At 41.9% G+C, this 16,697-nt stretch overlaps 1 protein-coding gene across 3 annotated transcripts in view; it reads left to right on the top strand.

Annotated features, from left to right (window-relative positions):
* The window catches only part of ARHGAP20 (Rho GTPase activating protein 20), a 143,963-nt gene that overhangs the window by 112,803 nt on the left and 14,463 nt on the right, over positions 1 to 16,697 (top strand). For all 3 annotated transcript variants that reach the window (XM_021671115.2, XM_021671116.2, XM_021671117.2), the window contains exon 10: positions 16,244 to 16,422. In XM_021671115.2, coding sequence (XP_021526790.2) covers positions 16,244 to 16,422 — 179 coding nt within the window. The remainder of the gene's footprint in view (positions 1 to 16,243; positions 16,423 to 16,697) is intronic.

The raw sequence follows: 16,697 nt of genomic DNA, 5'->3' as shown, positions 1-16,697 counted from the left end.
TCTGAGAGACTGTTATGATTTCTGTTCTTTCGCATTTGCTGAGGAGCGTTTTACTTCCAATTATGTGGCCAATTTTAGAATAAGTGTGATGTGGTGCTGAGAAGAATGTATATTCTGTGGATTTGGGGTGGAGAGTTCTGTAGATGTCTATTAGGTCCACTTGGTCCAGATCTGAGTTCAAGTTCTGGATATCCTTATTAATGTTCTGTCTCATTGATCTGACTAGTATTGACAGTGGGGTGTTAAAGTCTCCCACTATTATTGTGTGGGAGTCTAAGTGTTTTTGTAGGTCATTAAGAACTTGCTTTATGTATCTGGATGCTCCTGTATTGGGTGCATATATATTTAGGATAGTTAGCTCTTTTTGTTGCGTTAATCCCTTTGCCATTATATAATGCCCTTCTTTGTCTCTTTTGATCTTTATTAAAGTCTGTTTTATCAGAGAGTAGGACTGCAACCTGCTTTCTTTTTTTGCTCTCCATTTGCTTGGTAAATCTTCCTCCATCCCTTTATTTTGAGTCTTTGTGTGTCTTTGCATGTGAGATGGGTTTCCTGAACACAGCACACTGATGGGTCTTGACTTTTTATCCAATTTGCCAGTCTGTGTCTTTTGATTGGGGCATTTAGCCTATTTACATTTAAGGTTAATATTGTTATATGTGAATTTGATCCTGCCATTTTGATGTTAGCTTGTTGTTTTGCCTGTTAGTTGATGCAGTTTCTTCATAGTGTTGATGGTCTTTACAGTTTGGTATGTTTTTGCAGTGGCTGGTACTGGTTTTTCCTTTCCATGTTTAGTGCTTTCTTCAGGAGCTCTTGTAAGGCAGGCCTGGTGGTGACAAAATCTCTCAGCAGTTGCTTGTCCATAAAGGATTTTATTTCTTCTTTGCTTATGAAGCTTAGTTTGTCTGGACATGAAATTCTGGGTTGAAAATTCTTTTAGGATATTGAATATTGGTCCCCCACTCTCTTCTGGTGGCTAGCCAGTTTTCCCAACACCATTTATTAAATGGGGAATCCTTTCCCCATTGCTAGTTTTTGTCAGGTTTGTCAAAGATCAGATGGTTGTAGATGTGTGGCATTACTTCTGAGGCCTCTGTTCTGTTTCATTGGTCTAGATCTCTGTTTTGATACCAGTGCCATGCTGTTTTGATTACTGTAGCTTTGTAGTATAGTTTGAAGTCAGGTAGCATGATGCGTCCAGCTTTGTTCCTTTTGCTTAGCATTGTCTTGGCTATGCTGGCTCTCTTTTGATGAAAAACTAATTTTCAAAGCCATTTAGTGTCCATTAATAGAGATTGAAGGCAGTTCTTCTCATTCATAACAAGTTCAGTCTGGGCCCTGAGTTCAAAATATCACTGTGAAGCTTTAGCAGTGCTGAGCCATTGAAATGCTGTGTGATAGCATAATGCAGGCTAACATTTGGCATCAATTTTTATCAAAAATTCACAGAACTGACAATAGTTAAGTCCATGAGGGTAAATGAAGTTCACTGTTGAAAGTACTGATCCAGTAACACTTGATAGATTTCCATATTTTTCAGGTAGTACCACTGATCAAAACAATACAGTGAATAATCGTATTAGAAACTTTAAATTTTCACAAGCTTTCTAAATTTGTCAAATTACACCTTTTTCTGCTCCACACATTTTTACCACCATGAAATATTTTTATTTTTTATTTTTTTTAATTGCATTTTAGGTTTTGGGGTACATGTGAGTAACATGCAAGGTTGTTGCACAGGTGCACACGTGGCAGTATGATTTGCTGCCTCCCTCCCCTTCACCTATATCTGGCATTTCTCCCCATGCTATCCCTCCCCAACTCCCCACCCCCCCGCTGTCCCCCCTCCCCCCCAACAGACCCCCGTGTATAGTGCTCCCCTCCCTGTGTCCATGTGTTCTCCTTGTTCAACACCCGCCTATGAGTGAGAACATGTGGTGTTTGATTTTGTGTTCTTGTGTCAGTTTGCTGAGAATGATGGTTTCCAGGTTCATCCATGTCCCTACGAAGGATGTGAACTCCTCCTTTTTAATGGCTGCATAATATTCCATGGTGTATATGTGCCACATTTTTCCTGTCCAGTCTATCATCGATGGGCATTTGGGCTGGTTCCAGGTCTTTGCTATTGTAAACTGTGCTGCAATGAACATTCGTGTGCATGTGTCCTTATAGTAGAACGATTTATAATCCTTTGGATATATGCCCAGTAATGAGATTGCTGGGTCAAATGGAATTTCTATTTCTAGGTCCTTGAGGAATCGCCACACTGTTTTCCACAGTGGTTGAACTAATTTACACTCCCACCAACAGTGTAAAAGTGTTCCTATTTCTCCACATCCTCTCCAGCATCTGTTGTCTCCAGATTTTTTAATGATCGCCATTCTAACTGGCGTGAGATGGTATCTCAATGTAGTTTTGATTTGCATTTCTCTGATGACCAGTGATGATGAGCATTTTTTCATATGTTTGTTGGCCTCATGTATGTCTTCTTTTGTAAAGTATCTGTTCATATCCTTCGCCCATTTTTGAATGGGCTTGTTTGTTTTTTTCTTGTAAATCTTTTTTAGTTCATTGTAAATTCTGGATATCAGCCCTTTGTCAGACGGGTAGGCTGCAAAAATTTTTTCCCATTCTGTTGGTTGCCGATTCACTCTATTGACTGTTTCTTTTGCCATGCAAAAGCTGTGGAGTTTGATTAGGTCCCATTTGTCTATTTTGGCTTTTGTTGCCGATGCTTTTGGTGTTTTGGTCATAAAGTCCTTGCCTACGCCTATGTCCTGAATGGTTTTGCCTAGGTTTCCTTCTAGTGTTTTTATGGTGTTACGTCTTATGTTTAAGTCTTTAATCCATCTGGAGTCAATTTTAGTGTAAGGTGTCAGGAAGGGGTCCAGTTTCTGCTTTCTGCATATGGCTAGCCAGTTTTCCCAACACCACTTATTGAACATGGAATCCTTTCCCCATTGATTGTTTTTTTCAGGTTTGTCAAAGATCAGGTGGTTGTAGATATGTTGTGTCACCTCCGATGCCTCTGTTCTGTTCCATTGGTCTATATCTCTGTTTTGGTACCAGTACCATGCTGTTTTGATTACTGTAGCCTTGTAGTAGAGTTTGATGTCTGGTAGTGTGATGCCTCCCGCTTTGTTCTTTTTGCTTAGAATTGACTTGGCTATGCGGGCTCTCTTTTGGTTCCATATGAAGTTTAAGGTGGTTTTTTCCAGTTCTGTGAAGAAGGTCATTGGTAGCTTGATGGGGATAGCGTTGAATCTGTAAATTACTTTGGGCAGTATGGCCATTTTCACGATATTAATTCTTCCTAACCATGAACATGGAATGTTTCTCCATCTGTTTGTGTCCTCTCTTATTTCGTTGAGCAGTGATTTGTAGTTCTCCTTGAAGAGGTCCTTTACGTTCCTTGTTAGTTGTATTCCTAGGTATTTTATTCTCTTTGTAGCAATTGTGAATGGCAGTTCGTTCTTGATTTGGCTCTCTTTAAGTCTGTTATTGGTGTATAGGAATGCTTGTGATTTCTGCACATTGATTTTGTATCCTGAGACTTTGCTGAAGTTGCTTATCAGTTTCAGGAGATTTTGGGCTGAGGCGATAGGGTCTTCTAGATATACAATCATGTCGTCTGCAAATAGAGACAATTTGACTTCCTCCTTTCCTAATCGAATACCCTTTATTTCTTTTTCTTGCCTGATTGCTCTGGCTAGAACTTCCAGTACTATATTGAATAGGAGTGGTGAGAGAGGGCATCCTTGTCTAGTGCCAGATTTCAAAGGGAATGCTTCCAGTTTTTGCCCATTCAGTATGATATTGGCTGTCGGTTTGTCATAAATAGCTTTTATTATTTTGAGATACGTTCCGTCGATACCTAGTTTATTGAGGGTTTTTAGCATAAAGGGCTGTTGAATTTTGTCGAAGGCCTTCTCTGCATCAATTGAGATAATCATGTGGTTTTTGTTTTTGGTTCTGTTTATGTGGTGAATTACATTTATAGACTTGCGTATATTGAACCAGCCTTGCATTCCCGGGATGAATCCTACTTGATCATGGTGGATAAGCTTTTTGATGTGCTGTTGTAGTCGGCTTGCCAGTATTTTATTGAAGATTTTTGCATCTATGTTCATCATGGATATTGGCCTGTAGTTTTCTTTTCTTGTTGAGTCTCTGCCGGGTTTTGGTATTAGGATGATGTTGGTCTCATAAAATGATTTGGGAAGGATTCCCTCTTTTTGGATTATTTGGAATAATTTCAGTAGGAATGGTACCAGTTCCTCTTTGTATGTCTGGTAGAATTCGGCTGTGAAACCATCTGGGCCTGGGCTTTTTTTGGGTGGTAGGCTCTTAATTGCTGCCTCGACTTCAGACCTTGTTATTGGTCTATTCAGGGTTTCGACTTCTTCCTGGTTTAGGCATGGGAGGAGACTACTGTCCAGGAATTTATCCATTTCTTCCAGGTTTTCTAGTTTATGTGCATAGAGTTGTTTGTAATAATCTCTGATGATGGTTTGAATTTCTGTGGCATCTGTGGTGATATCCCCTTTATCATTTTTTATTGCATCTATTTGGTTATTCTCTCTTTTCTTTTTTATAAGTTTGGCTAGTGGTCTGTCTATTTTGTTGATCTTTTCAAAAAACCAGCTCCTGGATTTATTGATTTTTTGTAGGGTTTTTCGTGTCTCTATCTCCTTCATTTCTGCTTTGATCTTAGTTATTTCTTGTCTTCTGCTAGGTTTTGAGTTTTTTTGATCTTGCTCCTCTAGCTCTTTCAATTTTGATGATAGGGTGTCAATTTTAGATCTCTCATTTCTTCTCATGTGGGCACTTATTGCTATATATTTTCCTCTAGAGACTGCTTTAAATGTGTCCCAGAGATTCTGGTATGTGGTGTCTTCATTCTCGTTGGTTTCGAAGAACATCTTTATTTCTGACTTCATTTCAGTGTTTATCCAGTCAACATTCAGGAGAAAGTTGTTCAATTTCCATGAGGATGTGCGGTTCTGGGTTGGCTTCTGAATTCTGAGTTCTAACTTGATTGCACTGTGGTCTGAGAGACTGTTATGGTTTCTGTTCTTTTGCATTTGCTGAGGAGTGATTTACTTCCAATTATGTGGTCAATTTTAGAGTAGGTGTGATGTGGTGCTGAGAAGAATGTATATTCTGTGGATTTGGGCTGGAGAGTTCTGTAAATGTCTATTAGGTTTGCTTGTTCCAGGTCTGAGTTCAAGTCCTGGATATCCTTATTAATTTTCTGTCTCATTGATCTGTCTAATATTGACAATGGTGTGTTGAAGTCTCCCAATATTAATGTGTGGGAGTCTATGTCTCTTTGTAAGTCTTTAAGAACTTGCCTTATGTATCTGGGTGCTCCTGTATTAGGTGCATATATATTTAGGATCGTTAGCTCTTCTTGTTGTATTGATCCTTTTACCATTATGTAATGTCCTTCTTTGTCTCTTTTGATCTTTGTTGCTTTAAAGTCTATTTTATCAGAGATGAGAATTGCAACTCCTGCTTTTTTTTGCTCTCCATTTGCTTGGTAAATCTTCCTCCATCCCTTTATTTTGAGCCTTTGTGTATCCTTGCATGTGAGGTGGGTTTCCTGGATACAGCACACTGATGGGTTTTGGCTTTTTATCCAATTTGCCAGTCTGTGTCTTTTGATTGGGGCATTTAGTCCATTTACATTTAGGGTTAATATTGTTATGTGTGAGTTTAGTCCTGTCATTTTGATGCTAGCTGGCTGTTTTGCCCATTGGTTGATGCAGATTCTTCATTGTGTTGCTGCTCTTTACCATTTTGTGCGTTTTTGGAGTGACTGGTGCTGGTTGTTTTTTTCTATGTGTAGTGTCTCCTTCAGGAGCTCTTGTAAAGCTGGTCTGGTGGTGATGAAATCTGTGAGTACTTGCTTGTTCACAAAGGATTTTATTTTTCCTTCACTTATGAAGCTTAGTTTGGCTGGATATGAAATTCTGGGTTGAAAGTTCTTTTCTTTAAGGATGTTGAATATCGGCCCCCACTCTCTTCTGGCCTGTAGGGTTTCTGCTGAGAGATCTGCTGTGAGTCTGATGGGTTTCCCTTTGTGGGTAACCCGACCTTTCTCTCTGGCTGCCCTTAGTATTTTCTCCTTCATTTCAACCCTGGTGAATCTGATGATTATGTGCCTTGGGGTTGCTCTTCTAGAGGAATATCTTTGTGGTGTTCTCTGTATTTCCTGGACTTGAATCTTGGCCTGCCTTGCTAGGATGGGGAAGTTTTCCTGGATAATATCCTGAAGAGTATTTTCCAGCTTGGATGCATTCTCTTCGTCACATTCAGGTACACCTATCAAACGTAGATTAGGTCTTTTCACGTAGTCCCATATTTCTTGTTGACTCTGTTCATTCCTTTTTACCTTGTTTTCTCTAATCTTCCCTTCTCGTTTTATTTCATTGAGTTGATCTTCAACTTCTGATATCCTTTCTTCTGCTTGGTCAATTCTGCTGTTGAAACTTGTACATGCTTCGCAAAGTTCTCGTGTTGTGTTTTTCAGCTCCATCAATTCATTCATATTCCTCTCTAAGTTGTCCATTCTCGTTAGCATTTCATCAAGTCTTTTTTCAAGGTTCTTAGTTTCTTTGCATTGGGTTAGAACATGTTCTTTTAGCTCACAGAAGTTTCTTATTATCCATTTTCTGAAAGCTGATTCTGTCATTTCATCACACTCATTCTCCGTCCAGTCTTGTTCCCGTGCTGGTGAGGAGTTATGCTGCCTTGTAGGGGGAGAGGTGTTCTGGTTTTGGGTGTTTTCATCCTTTTTGCGCTGGTTTCTTCCCATCTTTGTGGATTTATCCGCCTATTGACTTTGTAGTTGCTGTCTTTCTGATTTTGGTAATTTTAAGTCTGCAGCAGCTGAACTCATAAACCCCCTTTTCTTCTCCCCAGGTGTTCTGGCCCAGGGGTTTAGCACTTTATGTTTTTCAGCTGTGTTGCTACCGTTTTCCCTGCCCACAAGGTGGCAGTCTAGTCACACTCAGCCTGCAGAGGCTTCGCTGAGCTGCTGTGGGCTCCGCCCAGCTTCCGTGTGAGCTTCCCTGCAGTCCTGTGAGTGTAGTTAGAACTGCTTCCGCTATGCTGGCCCGCCCCTGTAGTGACGAAGTCTCTGTAGTGGCGGGTTGTCTTGGTTACGGAAAATTGCCCTGGAACTGCAGGGTGTTTCCCGATGGAGGACGCCCCTCCCCCACAGAGCTGGACCGTCCTGGGTTCAGCCGTGTTTCCAGAGGGGCCCTCTTTGTCCGGTAATCTCTTGGCTTGCCTCCTTGCCACAGCTCCCCTTGCTGGCCCAGAGGGGACACAGTCTCGTTCGCTTTGTTCAAGGAGCCGCTGCTCCCTGCCCCCCGTGCAGGCCGAGCGGCAGCTCCGGTCCAACCAGCGGCGCTGGGAACCTGGGGAGCTTTACCGCCTGTGAATCTCCTGGTCTGTGGGCAGTTAAAATCTGCTGCCCTGTGTGCCGCTGCGTCAGCTGAAGCAGCGGCTCTGAGATTCCTGGCGCTCCCTTGCCCGGGGGTCTCCTGGCTTGGCTCCCTGCTTCAGCTCCCCTTTCTGGCTCAGAGGGAACTCTGTCTCTCTCGCTCTGCATAAGAAGCCACTGCCCCCCGCTCCAGGGCGTAGGCTGAGCGGCCACTCCGCTCAAACCAGCGGTGCTGGCGACCTGTGGGGCTTTTCCTCCTGTGAATCTCCTGGTCTGTGGTCAGTAAAAGTCCGTCTGGAAATGCGGCGTCCACTCACCCTCTGCGCCTTCTCTCGGAGCTGCAATTCTGACTTCCTCCTAAGCGGCCATCTTGGATCGATCCCTACCACCATGAAATATAACACATCTTAACAGATTCTACTTCAGGTTGTACTGAATTATTGTTTTCTCAAATGCTTTGAAAATATTCTTACCCATAGTTGTTCTATGCAGACTATTCAAGGTTAATTCTTCAGTTACTTCAAACTGAGCATTGACTTCTTGACTAAACAACTTAGTGGTATTGGTAACATTTGTCACCTCATCAAGAACCAAGGAAAGTCACTTGCCTTGTTTTTTAGTTTACTAGTGATATTACTCCTAATGCCCTCAACTATTCAATCATCTATTCTTACTAAAAAGCTGATAATCTTTAATCAAGTTTCTCTGGACTCTTTCTTAATCTACCGCAAGCACACAGTTTTAATCAGTTCACCATTGGTAAATATGTAAATGGCTTTCCTTGGTTGGCTAACAAATGAGCCACTCAGAAACTTAACTTTTATTGTAGCCTCATTTTTATTTTTGTGAGGGAATTCTGCAGTAATGATACATTTCATTTTAAATATTCTTTTTCTGATCCATTGTTTTCTTGTGAATTGGGACCACTGTGATTAACCATTGGTCTGTTAACCATTGACATATATTCTGTAACCACAACTTTTACTTCATTTCACAGTAAACATTTAAACTTTGCCATTAGTTCCATAACAAAGTTATCTGCTTTTCACTTTCCCTTAAAAATTTAACATTAGAAGTCCCACCTTTCTCTTCTTTTATTGTTTTTACATAATAAGTATTTTAAAAAGATAAGATGTTGTAGTATCATGATACATGTGGCTCTTGAAACAGTCAAGATATAACAGGGTCACTACAATTTGTAGTATGCTGAGAAACAGTACAAAGTAATGAGAACATCACATACCATCTGTCACAGCCACTTAACTCTGCCATTGAGTGTGAAGTGAAAGCAGCCATAGATATTACATGAATGAGTGTGGTCATGTGCCAGTAAAACTATTCTAGACAGGAAAATTTGAATTTTTTTTTTTTTGAGACAAAGTCTCACTCTTCTCACCCAGGCTGAAGTGCAATGGCGCAATCTCGGCTCACTACAACCTCTGCCTCCCAGGTTGAAGCCTCCCAAGTGTCTGGGATTACAGGGGCCTGCCACCATGCCTGGCCAGTTATTGTATTTTTAGTAGAGATGAGGTTTTACCATGTTGGCCAGGCTGGTCTCGAACTCCTGACCTCAGGCAATCTGCCCACCTCGGCTTCCCACAGTGCTGGGATTATAGGCATAAGCCACCACACTCAGCCTAAAATTTAAATTTCATATAATTTTTATGTGTTACTATACATTATTCTGATTTTTTTCAACTTTTTAAAAATGTAAAAGCCATTCTTAGCTCACAGGTTAGCCACAGGGAAGTGACAAGCCAGATTTGGTCCAGGGAGCATAGTTTGTGCCCTCTGATTGAATGATTAAAATGTACATAATTAAAAACATTCCAGCTAAAGTCTCAGTATTCTACCAGACTTTATAACAGAGCTCACACAAGTAACAGAGCCATCTTATTTGGCTTGTCTTTATTCTTTTGCCTGTTACATCTTTGTCATGTTCTAATTTGAGCGAGAGTATCTTCGTGCTTCCTTCTTCACATATATACCAGCTATTAACCTGACTTCTAATGGGGAAAAATGAGCTAATACTTCTTTTTCAGCATATAGTATAAACATAGAGAATTTTGCCTTATTTACCAAGTTCCAGTTGTTATAGTCAGAATCTTTCACACTTGTTTGTGGCCTGTATATTTAAAATCCACAGAATTCATAAATTCTTAAATTGCTTAGTCCTAGGAAATGGGTATTTTGCATGGTCACCTTTGTGGAAAATGTCTTGTTTTCTCCCCTGGAAACAAGGCATTAAAATCTAATTATTTCTATTAGAATATTGTCTGAGAACAGTATTTTATTTTTTTTTATTTTTATTTTTTTGAGACGGAGTTTCGCTTGTTACCCAGGCTGGAGTGCAATGGCGTGATCTTGGCTCACCGCAACCTCCGCCTCCTGGGTTCAGGCAATTCTCCTGCCTCCTGAGTAGCTGGGATTACAGGCACATGTCACCATGCCCAGCTAATTTTTTGTATTAGTAGAGACGGGGTTTCACCATGTTGACCAGGATGGTCTCCATCTCTTGACCTCGTGATCCACCCACCTCGGCCTCCCAAAGTGCTGGGATTACAGGCTTGAGCCACCGCACCCGGCCCAGTATTTTATTTTTAAACCACCTAAATTAAGCTTTCTCTAATTAGCTTTTAGAATATATCCCTGTTAACCAGCATAACTATCAGTGAGCATAGTCATTCCCAGTCTGTTTTTCAAATTTCTCCCTCAGTGTAGACAAGGCCTTCTAGTAAATAGCCTTACACTGAAAACACAACAGCAATAGATCTTTTAGAAGACCCCCTCTGAGACTTAGATCTGTAAATCTTCTTTGGGATGGTTGGTCCCCAGTGGGAAAGCTCCAGTGTTCATTGTAGAAGTTCAAGATATAGACATCCAAATTTCTGACCTCAAGCCCCAACTCACATGTTACTGTTACAGGTTACTGTTACTGTTACATGTTACTGTTATGACACCTTGGGGGTGTCACTTTTCTAGCTGGAAACCTCTGTGGGCCGTGATGTATTTGCCCAAGATTTGCTCAGGCCATTGGACTCATTCCACCCACTCGGCCTTGCAGGCTTCACTTGGCTGGCTCTTGCTACCAGCTGGGATCCCATGCCTGCCAGAGGCAAGTCAGGTATGGAGTGGCTAGGGGTGTGTGAGTGATCATGGGGCCTGGCCACTGCACACAGTCAGACATACCAGCTGCTGCAGTGGAGCAGACAGCTCCAGGTGCCTGCATGGGTGCTGGCTCTCTGTGAGGCTGGAGCCAGACAAGGCACACTACCAGTAGCTTCTATGGCTGGCACTAGGGAACACAGTGGTGCCTGGAAGCTTGGAGATGCCAAGAACTGCAGGGCCCCAAAGTGGGAGTCACAGCCCTGCTTAGGGAGCTACCAGGTCTGGGCTTCCCAAAGGGCTACAGCTCTTACCTCCTTCTCTTCACCCACAATGTGGTGAGCTAGGGGCATGTTTCAGCCCTGTTTGTGTTACAACTCTTTTAGCCTCACCATTCGGCGGGTCTCAAGTTCTAGTCTTGCAAGCAGGAAGAATGAGGTACACAGACAAGTGAAGGGTGAGCAAGATGAAAAGGAGCTTTATTGAGCAATGTAACAACTCAGAGGAGACACATAGGGAGCAGCTCCTTTCTGCAGCCAGAGTGTCCCATCAAGTGTTCAGCTCCTAGCAGAAAGAGTAGCTTCTCTCTGCAGGCAGTTTGTACCATCCAGTGTTCAGCTCCTAGCAGAGAGGGTAGCTTCTCTCTGTAGCTAGTTGTTTTACCATCTGTAGCAGCTCCCAGAGAGGAGGCCCTGGAGTGGGTAGCTCCTCTCTGGAGGCCCTGGAGTGGATAGTCCTTTCTGCAGCTGGTTGTCTGGATATCTGCTCAGCTCTGGCTGAGCCTGGGGATTTTATGGGCCTCAGAGAGGAGGAAGTGCTCACTGATTTGTCCATTGGCAGCCATGCGCAGGCCTAGAAAAGGCACCACAAGTTCCCACTCCGGTCCACAGGACTGGCAGCCCAGCCCCCAGCCTTCAGGCCCTCTCTGGCCTGAAAGTAAGGCCTCACCAGGGACCTAGCCCCTTCTGTCCAAGAACCTTTCTGCCTCCTGCTGCTGTTCATGGTGCCCAGGCTGTAGGTGCAAGGCATATCTGCAGGCCAGCACTGAGCTGCTTTGGCCCCTATTGGCTTCCCTCCTATGCTCATTGGCACCCAAAGTCCAGAGTGGGCCATGGCAGCAGGGTGCTAGTGTGTCAGCACTACCCAAGTGTGTGCACACCCAACTGGGCTACAACAGCACCTGGGCTCGCCCAACTTTGCACCATGATCAGAGCAGGTGCTGACAGCTGGGAGAAGCCAGGCAGTGGTAGCAGGCACTTCTGAGCCTGTGAGAGCAGGGGGCCTTCCAGGGCCTCCAAGAGTACAGAAATGCCTGTATCTACAGCTGCAGTTTGGTTGGCTACAGCTGTGGGAGGGGAAGGGGCGACCGGGCTCCTGCGTGCTCCATGGAGCACGAGGCCTGGATACGTAGCCATGACTTGCACAGCTGGAGCTGCACCTGAGAGGGCAAGGCTCCTGCCTGTTCCCATATCCCCTGACCCAAGAACACAGAGAGGCCCATTCTGTAGCCATGATGGGCAGCTACAGCTCCTGGGAGGGCAGGGTTCCTGCCTGCTCCATGGAGCGGGAAGCCCAGGTCTGCAACTATAACTTAGGTGGCTGCAGCTGTACCTGGGAGGGCAGGGCTTCCACCTGCTTCCAGGTCCTGAGAGCCCAGGGATGCCAGGGTCTATAGCCATGGCTTGGGCTGTGGCACCCGGGTACCTCCCACCCCAACTCAGAAGGGACAGGGCTCTGGCTTGTCCCCAGCTCCTGCGAGCTCCATGGAGCATGCAGCCCTGGCCATGCCTCCCTGCTGCAGCTGGTACAGTGGCAGCAGTTGCTCCGGACAGCCCACTGCTGTCATCATTAATTCTAGGAAATCTTTGTTCCTTCAGACAGGTAGCACTTTAGACGTATCTCTAGTGTAACACCAAAAAATCACATTATGATTATCTGTTAAGATAATCTACTTGTCTCTTTAGACAATGAGCTTCCTAAGACCTGGGAACTCATCCCAGGGCTTAGTCTAGTGTATAGAACAGAGTAGAAATTAAATGAAAGACTGAATGCCTTATTCAACTCTAGTATGGAAAAACTTGAGTGGAGTGGAAGAGTTCTGGAATTAAATGGAATCTTACTGAGTGTGGTCTGAAGTAGCTGTTGGAGTTCCAGTCTGACCTGAATACACAACTCTATGCCCAGAGTAGGTTCTACATCTGCTTCAGACCCAGGGCTGAACTGGAATTGAACTTTTACAGTGGATGGTAAAATATGAGATACATCTTTTTTTCTATTTGTTTGCCCTGTAGTTCCAGTATTCTCCTCTGTATTTTCTACTCTAGAAAAAAAAGGTGGGGATATTCTTGATTTGGGGAATTATGTGGCCAGAGTAGAATTTCTAACATTTTTTTGTTTTTGTGATTCTTGTTATATAAGCAAAAAGTTTTAAGAACTGTAATTTTTAACATTCATTTCTCTAATTTAAGCATGAAAAATATGCTAACTTGAATCTTGCCAGGCACATTTAGGAAAGCTAGATTTATTTGAATTTAGTTTGCTTTACCTTTTCATCACTCATATTTTTTACAGCAATAGCACGTTTTTTCATTAGCCTTTGTGACATTTGGAAAGTAAGATCTGTGCATTAAAAGCTTTATAAGAAAGTAGACTTTAATGAAATTTTTTTCTCTCAGTCCCAGAGGAAACCTAAACTCTCAGGTTGAATACCGTGTATATCAAAAGGCATGGCTACAGCTGAAAGTATTTATGATAAAGAACTCAATTTCTACTTTATCCTCTGTCAACACTCATAGGGTAGCTGGGTTTGTAACTTTTTGATAGAGCATTCTTGTTAAGTGTGTGAAAGCTAAAAAATCAAATAAGTTTTTATTTTGATTGTTTTAGAAATAATAAAATCAGGGCTGGGTGCAGTGGCTCATGCTGTAATCCCAACACTTTGAGAGACTGAGTTGGGTGGATTGCTTGGGCCCAGGAATTTGAGACCTGCCTGGGCAACATAGTGAGACCTCGTCTCTAAAAAAATAATAATAATTAAATAAAATCAGGTAAATGTGAACATTTGTGACTGAGCATAAGTACTCAACGTATATATTTACATACATATTAAACACACATTTGCACAGATTGACCTTGCTAGACATACAGGAACCCCTTCCTGGATTTCAGAAAAGGTTTAGTTTCCTTTTATGTTTTTGTTTGTTGTTTTGTTTTTTTATAATGGAGGTTGAGAATGTCAGAGCAGGAAGAAACTGCTTTAGTTAAGCGGAATATTGATATTCCTTCATATCTGGATAGCTCCTGAAGGCTGTGAAACCACATGGAGAGTGGGTGCAGAGAGGGTGTCTTCTTTGTGTGGAGGAGATTAGTATCTCGGCAGCTTTCACCAAGATCACTGTAACAAAGTAGTACTTTTCATAGATTGTCCTATACAATCCTTTCAGTAAGCCTTTGAGGGATAAGTCATATCCTTTTCATTTTAAGGTTGAGGAAAGAAAAGAGTTTAAGTAACTTGGTCCAAATAAGAGTCTGAACTGGGAATCCAGATAGGCTCCTGACTCTAGAGCCAAAGAGCTTTACATACCTGTGTGTGTGTATATTGATGCATTTGCTGTTTTTCAAGAAAGTAAAGTGTGGATGATGATCTTAAGGCCATTTGGTAAAATGTTGCTTATTTACTTATCCTCCCACAACTTGGCTTTTAAAATATTTAGTTAACTAGGTTATTCTAAGGAAATAAAATGCTAAGATATATTATATCCAAACAATATAGAAGACTTCTTTGGAATTAACATGTCTTTCGACTGAAATGACAAGACAACTGTGTTCTCCTTGAAAAGATCAGTCCTTGAGTATTATCAGGGAATGTTGGAAACATCATCTCTGGGTAAGTTTAGTTTAGTGTCATAAAGAACAGTGCCACACAGCCAGTCTAATTACCAATTCCCATGCACTCTCACTGGAGAAAAGGGAATCAGACCATGAGTGGGCACTTCCTAGGCATTATGGCTCCTCAAATCTCAGTTCTGTCAACCTTAATTGCAAGCTTTTTTGAATCTGCCCTGATGAATGCAAGCTTCAGGAGTTAGCCAGAGATGTGGGCAGAATTTAAAAAATTTAGGGCTCCCACTATCAGGTTTTCTTCTTTCTGGTATCCCCCTCTCGCTTTCCAACTGTGGGTACCTCTGTCTCCCTTCTCTAGTTCTTCAAGCCAGTAAGAGTACAGGTTTCTTCTCAACTTTTAGCCACCCCCATTAACCTGGGGCCTGCTCTCAGCCTAAAAGCTGTAAGATTTGAAAACTCACCCAGTGCTATGCCATTCCCTTCATCCAAGTGTCCCACTTTTACCTCTAGTATCTACCTTCTTTTGGTTGCTCTTTAGTGCCTTCAACTAGGTGTATTTTGGTTGGTTTTCCAGAGTTTATAGTTATTACTTGTGTGTATCTATTGGGAAGAGGGGACAGAGGTCAGCTACCTTTAAAAGTGGAACCTCAAAGAGGTTTTTATGTATTAAATCATAAGAAAACCTGTTTAACTTCATATTAAATAGACACAAATGGCACCAAAAACATTTTGGCACTATGGCATAAAACCATACCTAACTGTTGACCTTTATTCTGCCTATTTTTTTCATGTTGTCTTTTTCTGCTTAAATCCCTTCTCAGTTTCAATTATTGTTTAATAATGGTTTAGCGAGTACTTACTAGATGGAGGCACTATGCCAGATACTCTGTTAAACTGTTGTTCATTCAAAATCCGAGTCAAATGCAAACACCCCCAGGATCACCCCCTCCCTCTTATTGAGAAGATGTGATTTACTTTACTCTGAATGCTTTTAGTACTTTTCTCCTACCTTATGACATTATAATTATTAACATATTTGCTTTTCTCCCCACCCTGACCAGTTCTTTATTTATCCCTATTAGATTATAAACTTCATCAGTAAGGGCAAGTCTCACTCATGTTTGTGTCCATCCATGCTGCCTTGAACATACTTTAAAGTCAGGAACTGAAAGGAAACACAAAAGTCTGCAGTTGCAAAGAAAGGAAAAATCTTTAGGACATTAGCTTCCTGTCTGTGTTCTCAAAAGGAGAGTAGGACATCAGATAATAAAGCATTCTTTATTTCTAAGGAACATCTTAACAGAGAAAACTCCTCTCCTTTTTCTTCTCCCCCTCTTCTTCCTTCTTCCCTTTCTTCCTCCTTTTCTCTTTCATCTTGTCCTTCTCTTACTCCTACTCCCCCTTACCCTTACCCCTTTTCACACTTTCTTTTTTCTCAATATTTAACTACAGTCTTAACCTTTTCATATGCTTAATCTCATCTTTAAAACGGGAAAATAAATGTGTTCGTATGAAACACTTTTTGCTTTTAGTTGTTACAGTTCAATAAGGGAGTCTGTCTTTCACCTTTGAAAATGTAGTGCCAAAACTCAAGTAAACAGACCAGTGATGTCCAAAATCTGGACGGGAGAAGAACCCAAACGTTTGATTCTTCCTTCATTGATCCGCCCTTCATTTATAAGATACCATAATGAAATTTTATAGGTTGAATTATCAATTACAAAAGCCATCTATAAGCATTTTTTTCTGTTTGAGCCATAGCAACAAGCATACCATAGAATTAGAAATAAGGTTAAGTGAATGAAACTCATTTTTCTAATAAGCTCACTTCTTCCTTAGATTCAGGTCATAAGACATTTAAAAGGAGAAGATCTATCATAAACTGGGCCTTCTGGCGAGGTTCTAGCACTCACCTGGACAACTTGCCCACATCGCCAACATCACCTATGCCAGGAGAGCTCTTTGGAATTTCTCTGCCAAATATTTGTGAGAACGACAATCTGCCCAAACCTGTCTTGGTAAGGCTCATTTTGGTCTGTCAACTGATGGGAAAGCGTATTTGGGAAAGGAGAGATCTGAGAGGTAAATCTGTGCCCATATGGAAAAATTATAGACACCACTGTCTTTGGCTAAGAATCTTCATTATTATTCTTCCAAATAACAAAATCTGATTTCACTGTGAAATCATAAGGAAGACATAACTGGAAGAGATAATCTAGTCTACTGATTTCAGGAAAGAGCCATGTAAGCCTGCTCAGATAAAGTAGAATTTGCTCTGTAGACCAAGAATTCA

This window comes from Aotus nancymaae, unplaced genomic scaffold, assembly GCF_030222135.1.
Source record: "Aotus nancymaae isolate 86718 unplaced genomic scaffold, 86718_ANA_hifiasm-v0.15.2.pri h1tg000012l, whole genome shotgun sequence".
NCBI classification, from domain to species: domain Eukaryota; kingdom Metazoa; phylum Chordata; class Mammalia; order Primates; family Aotidae; genus Aotus; species Aotus nancymaae.
This window is presented reverse-complemented; position numbering and strand designations above follow the sequence as displayed.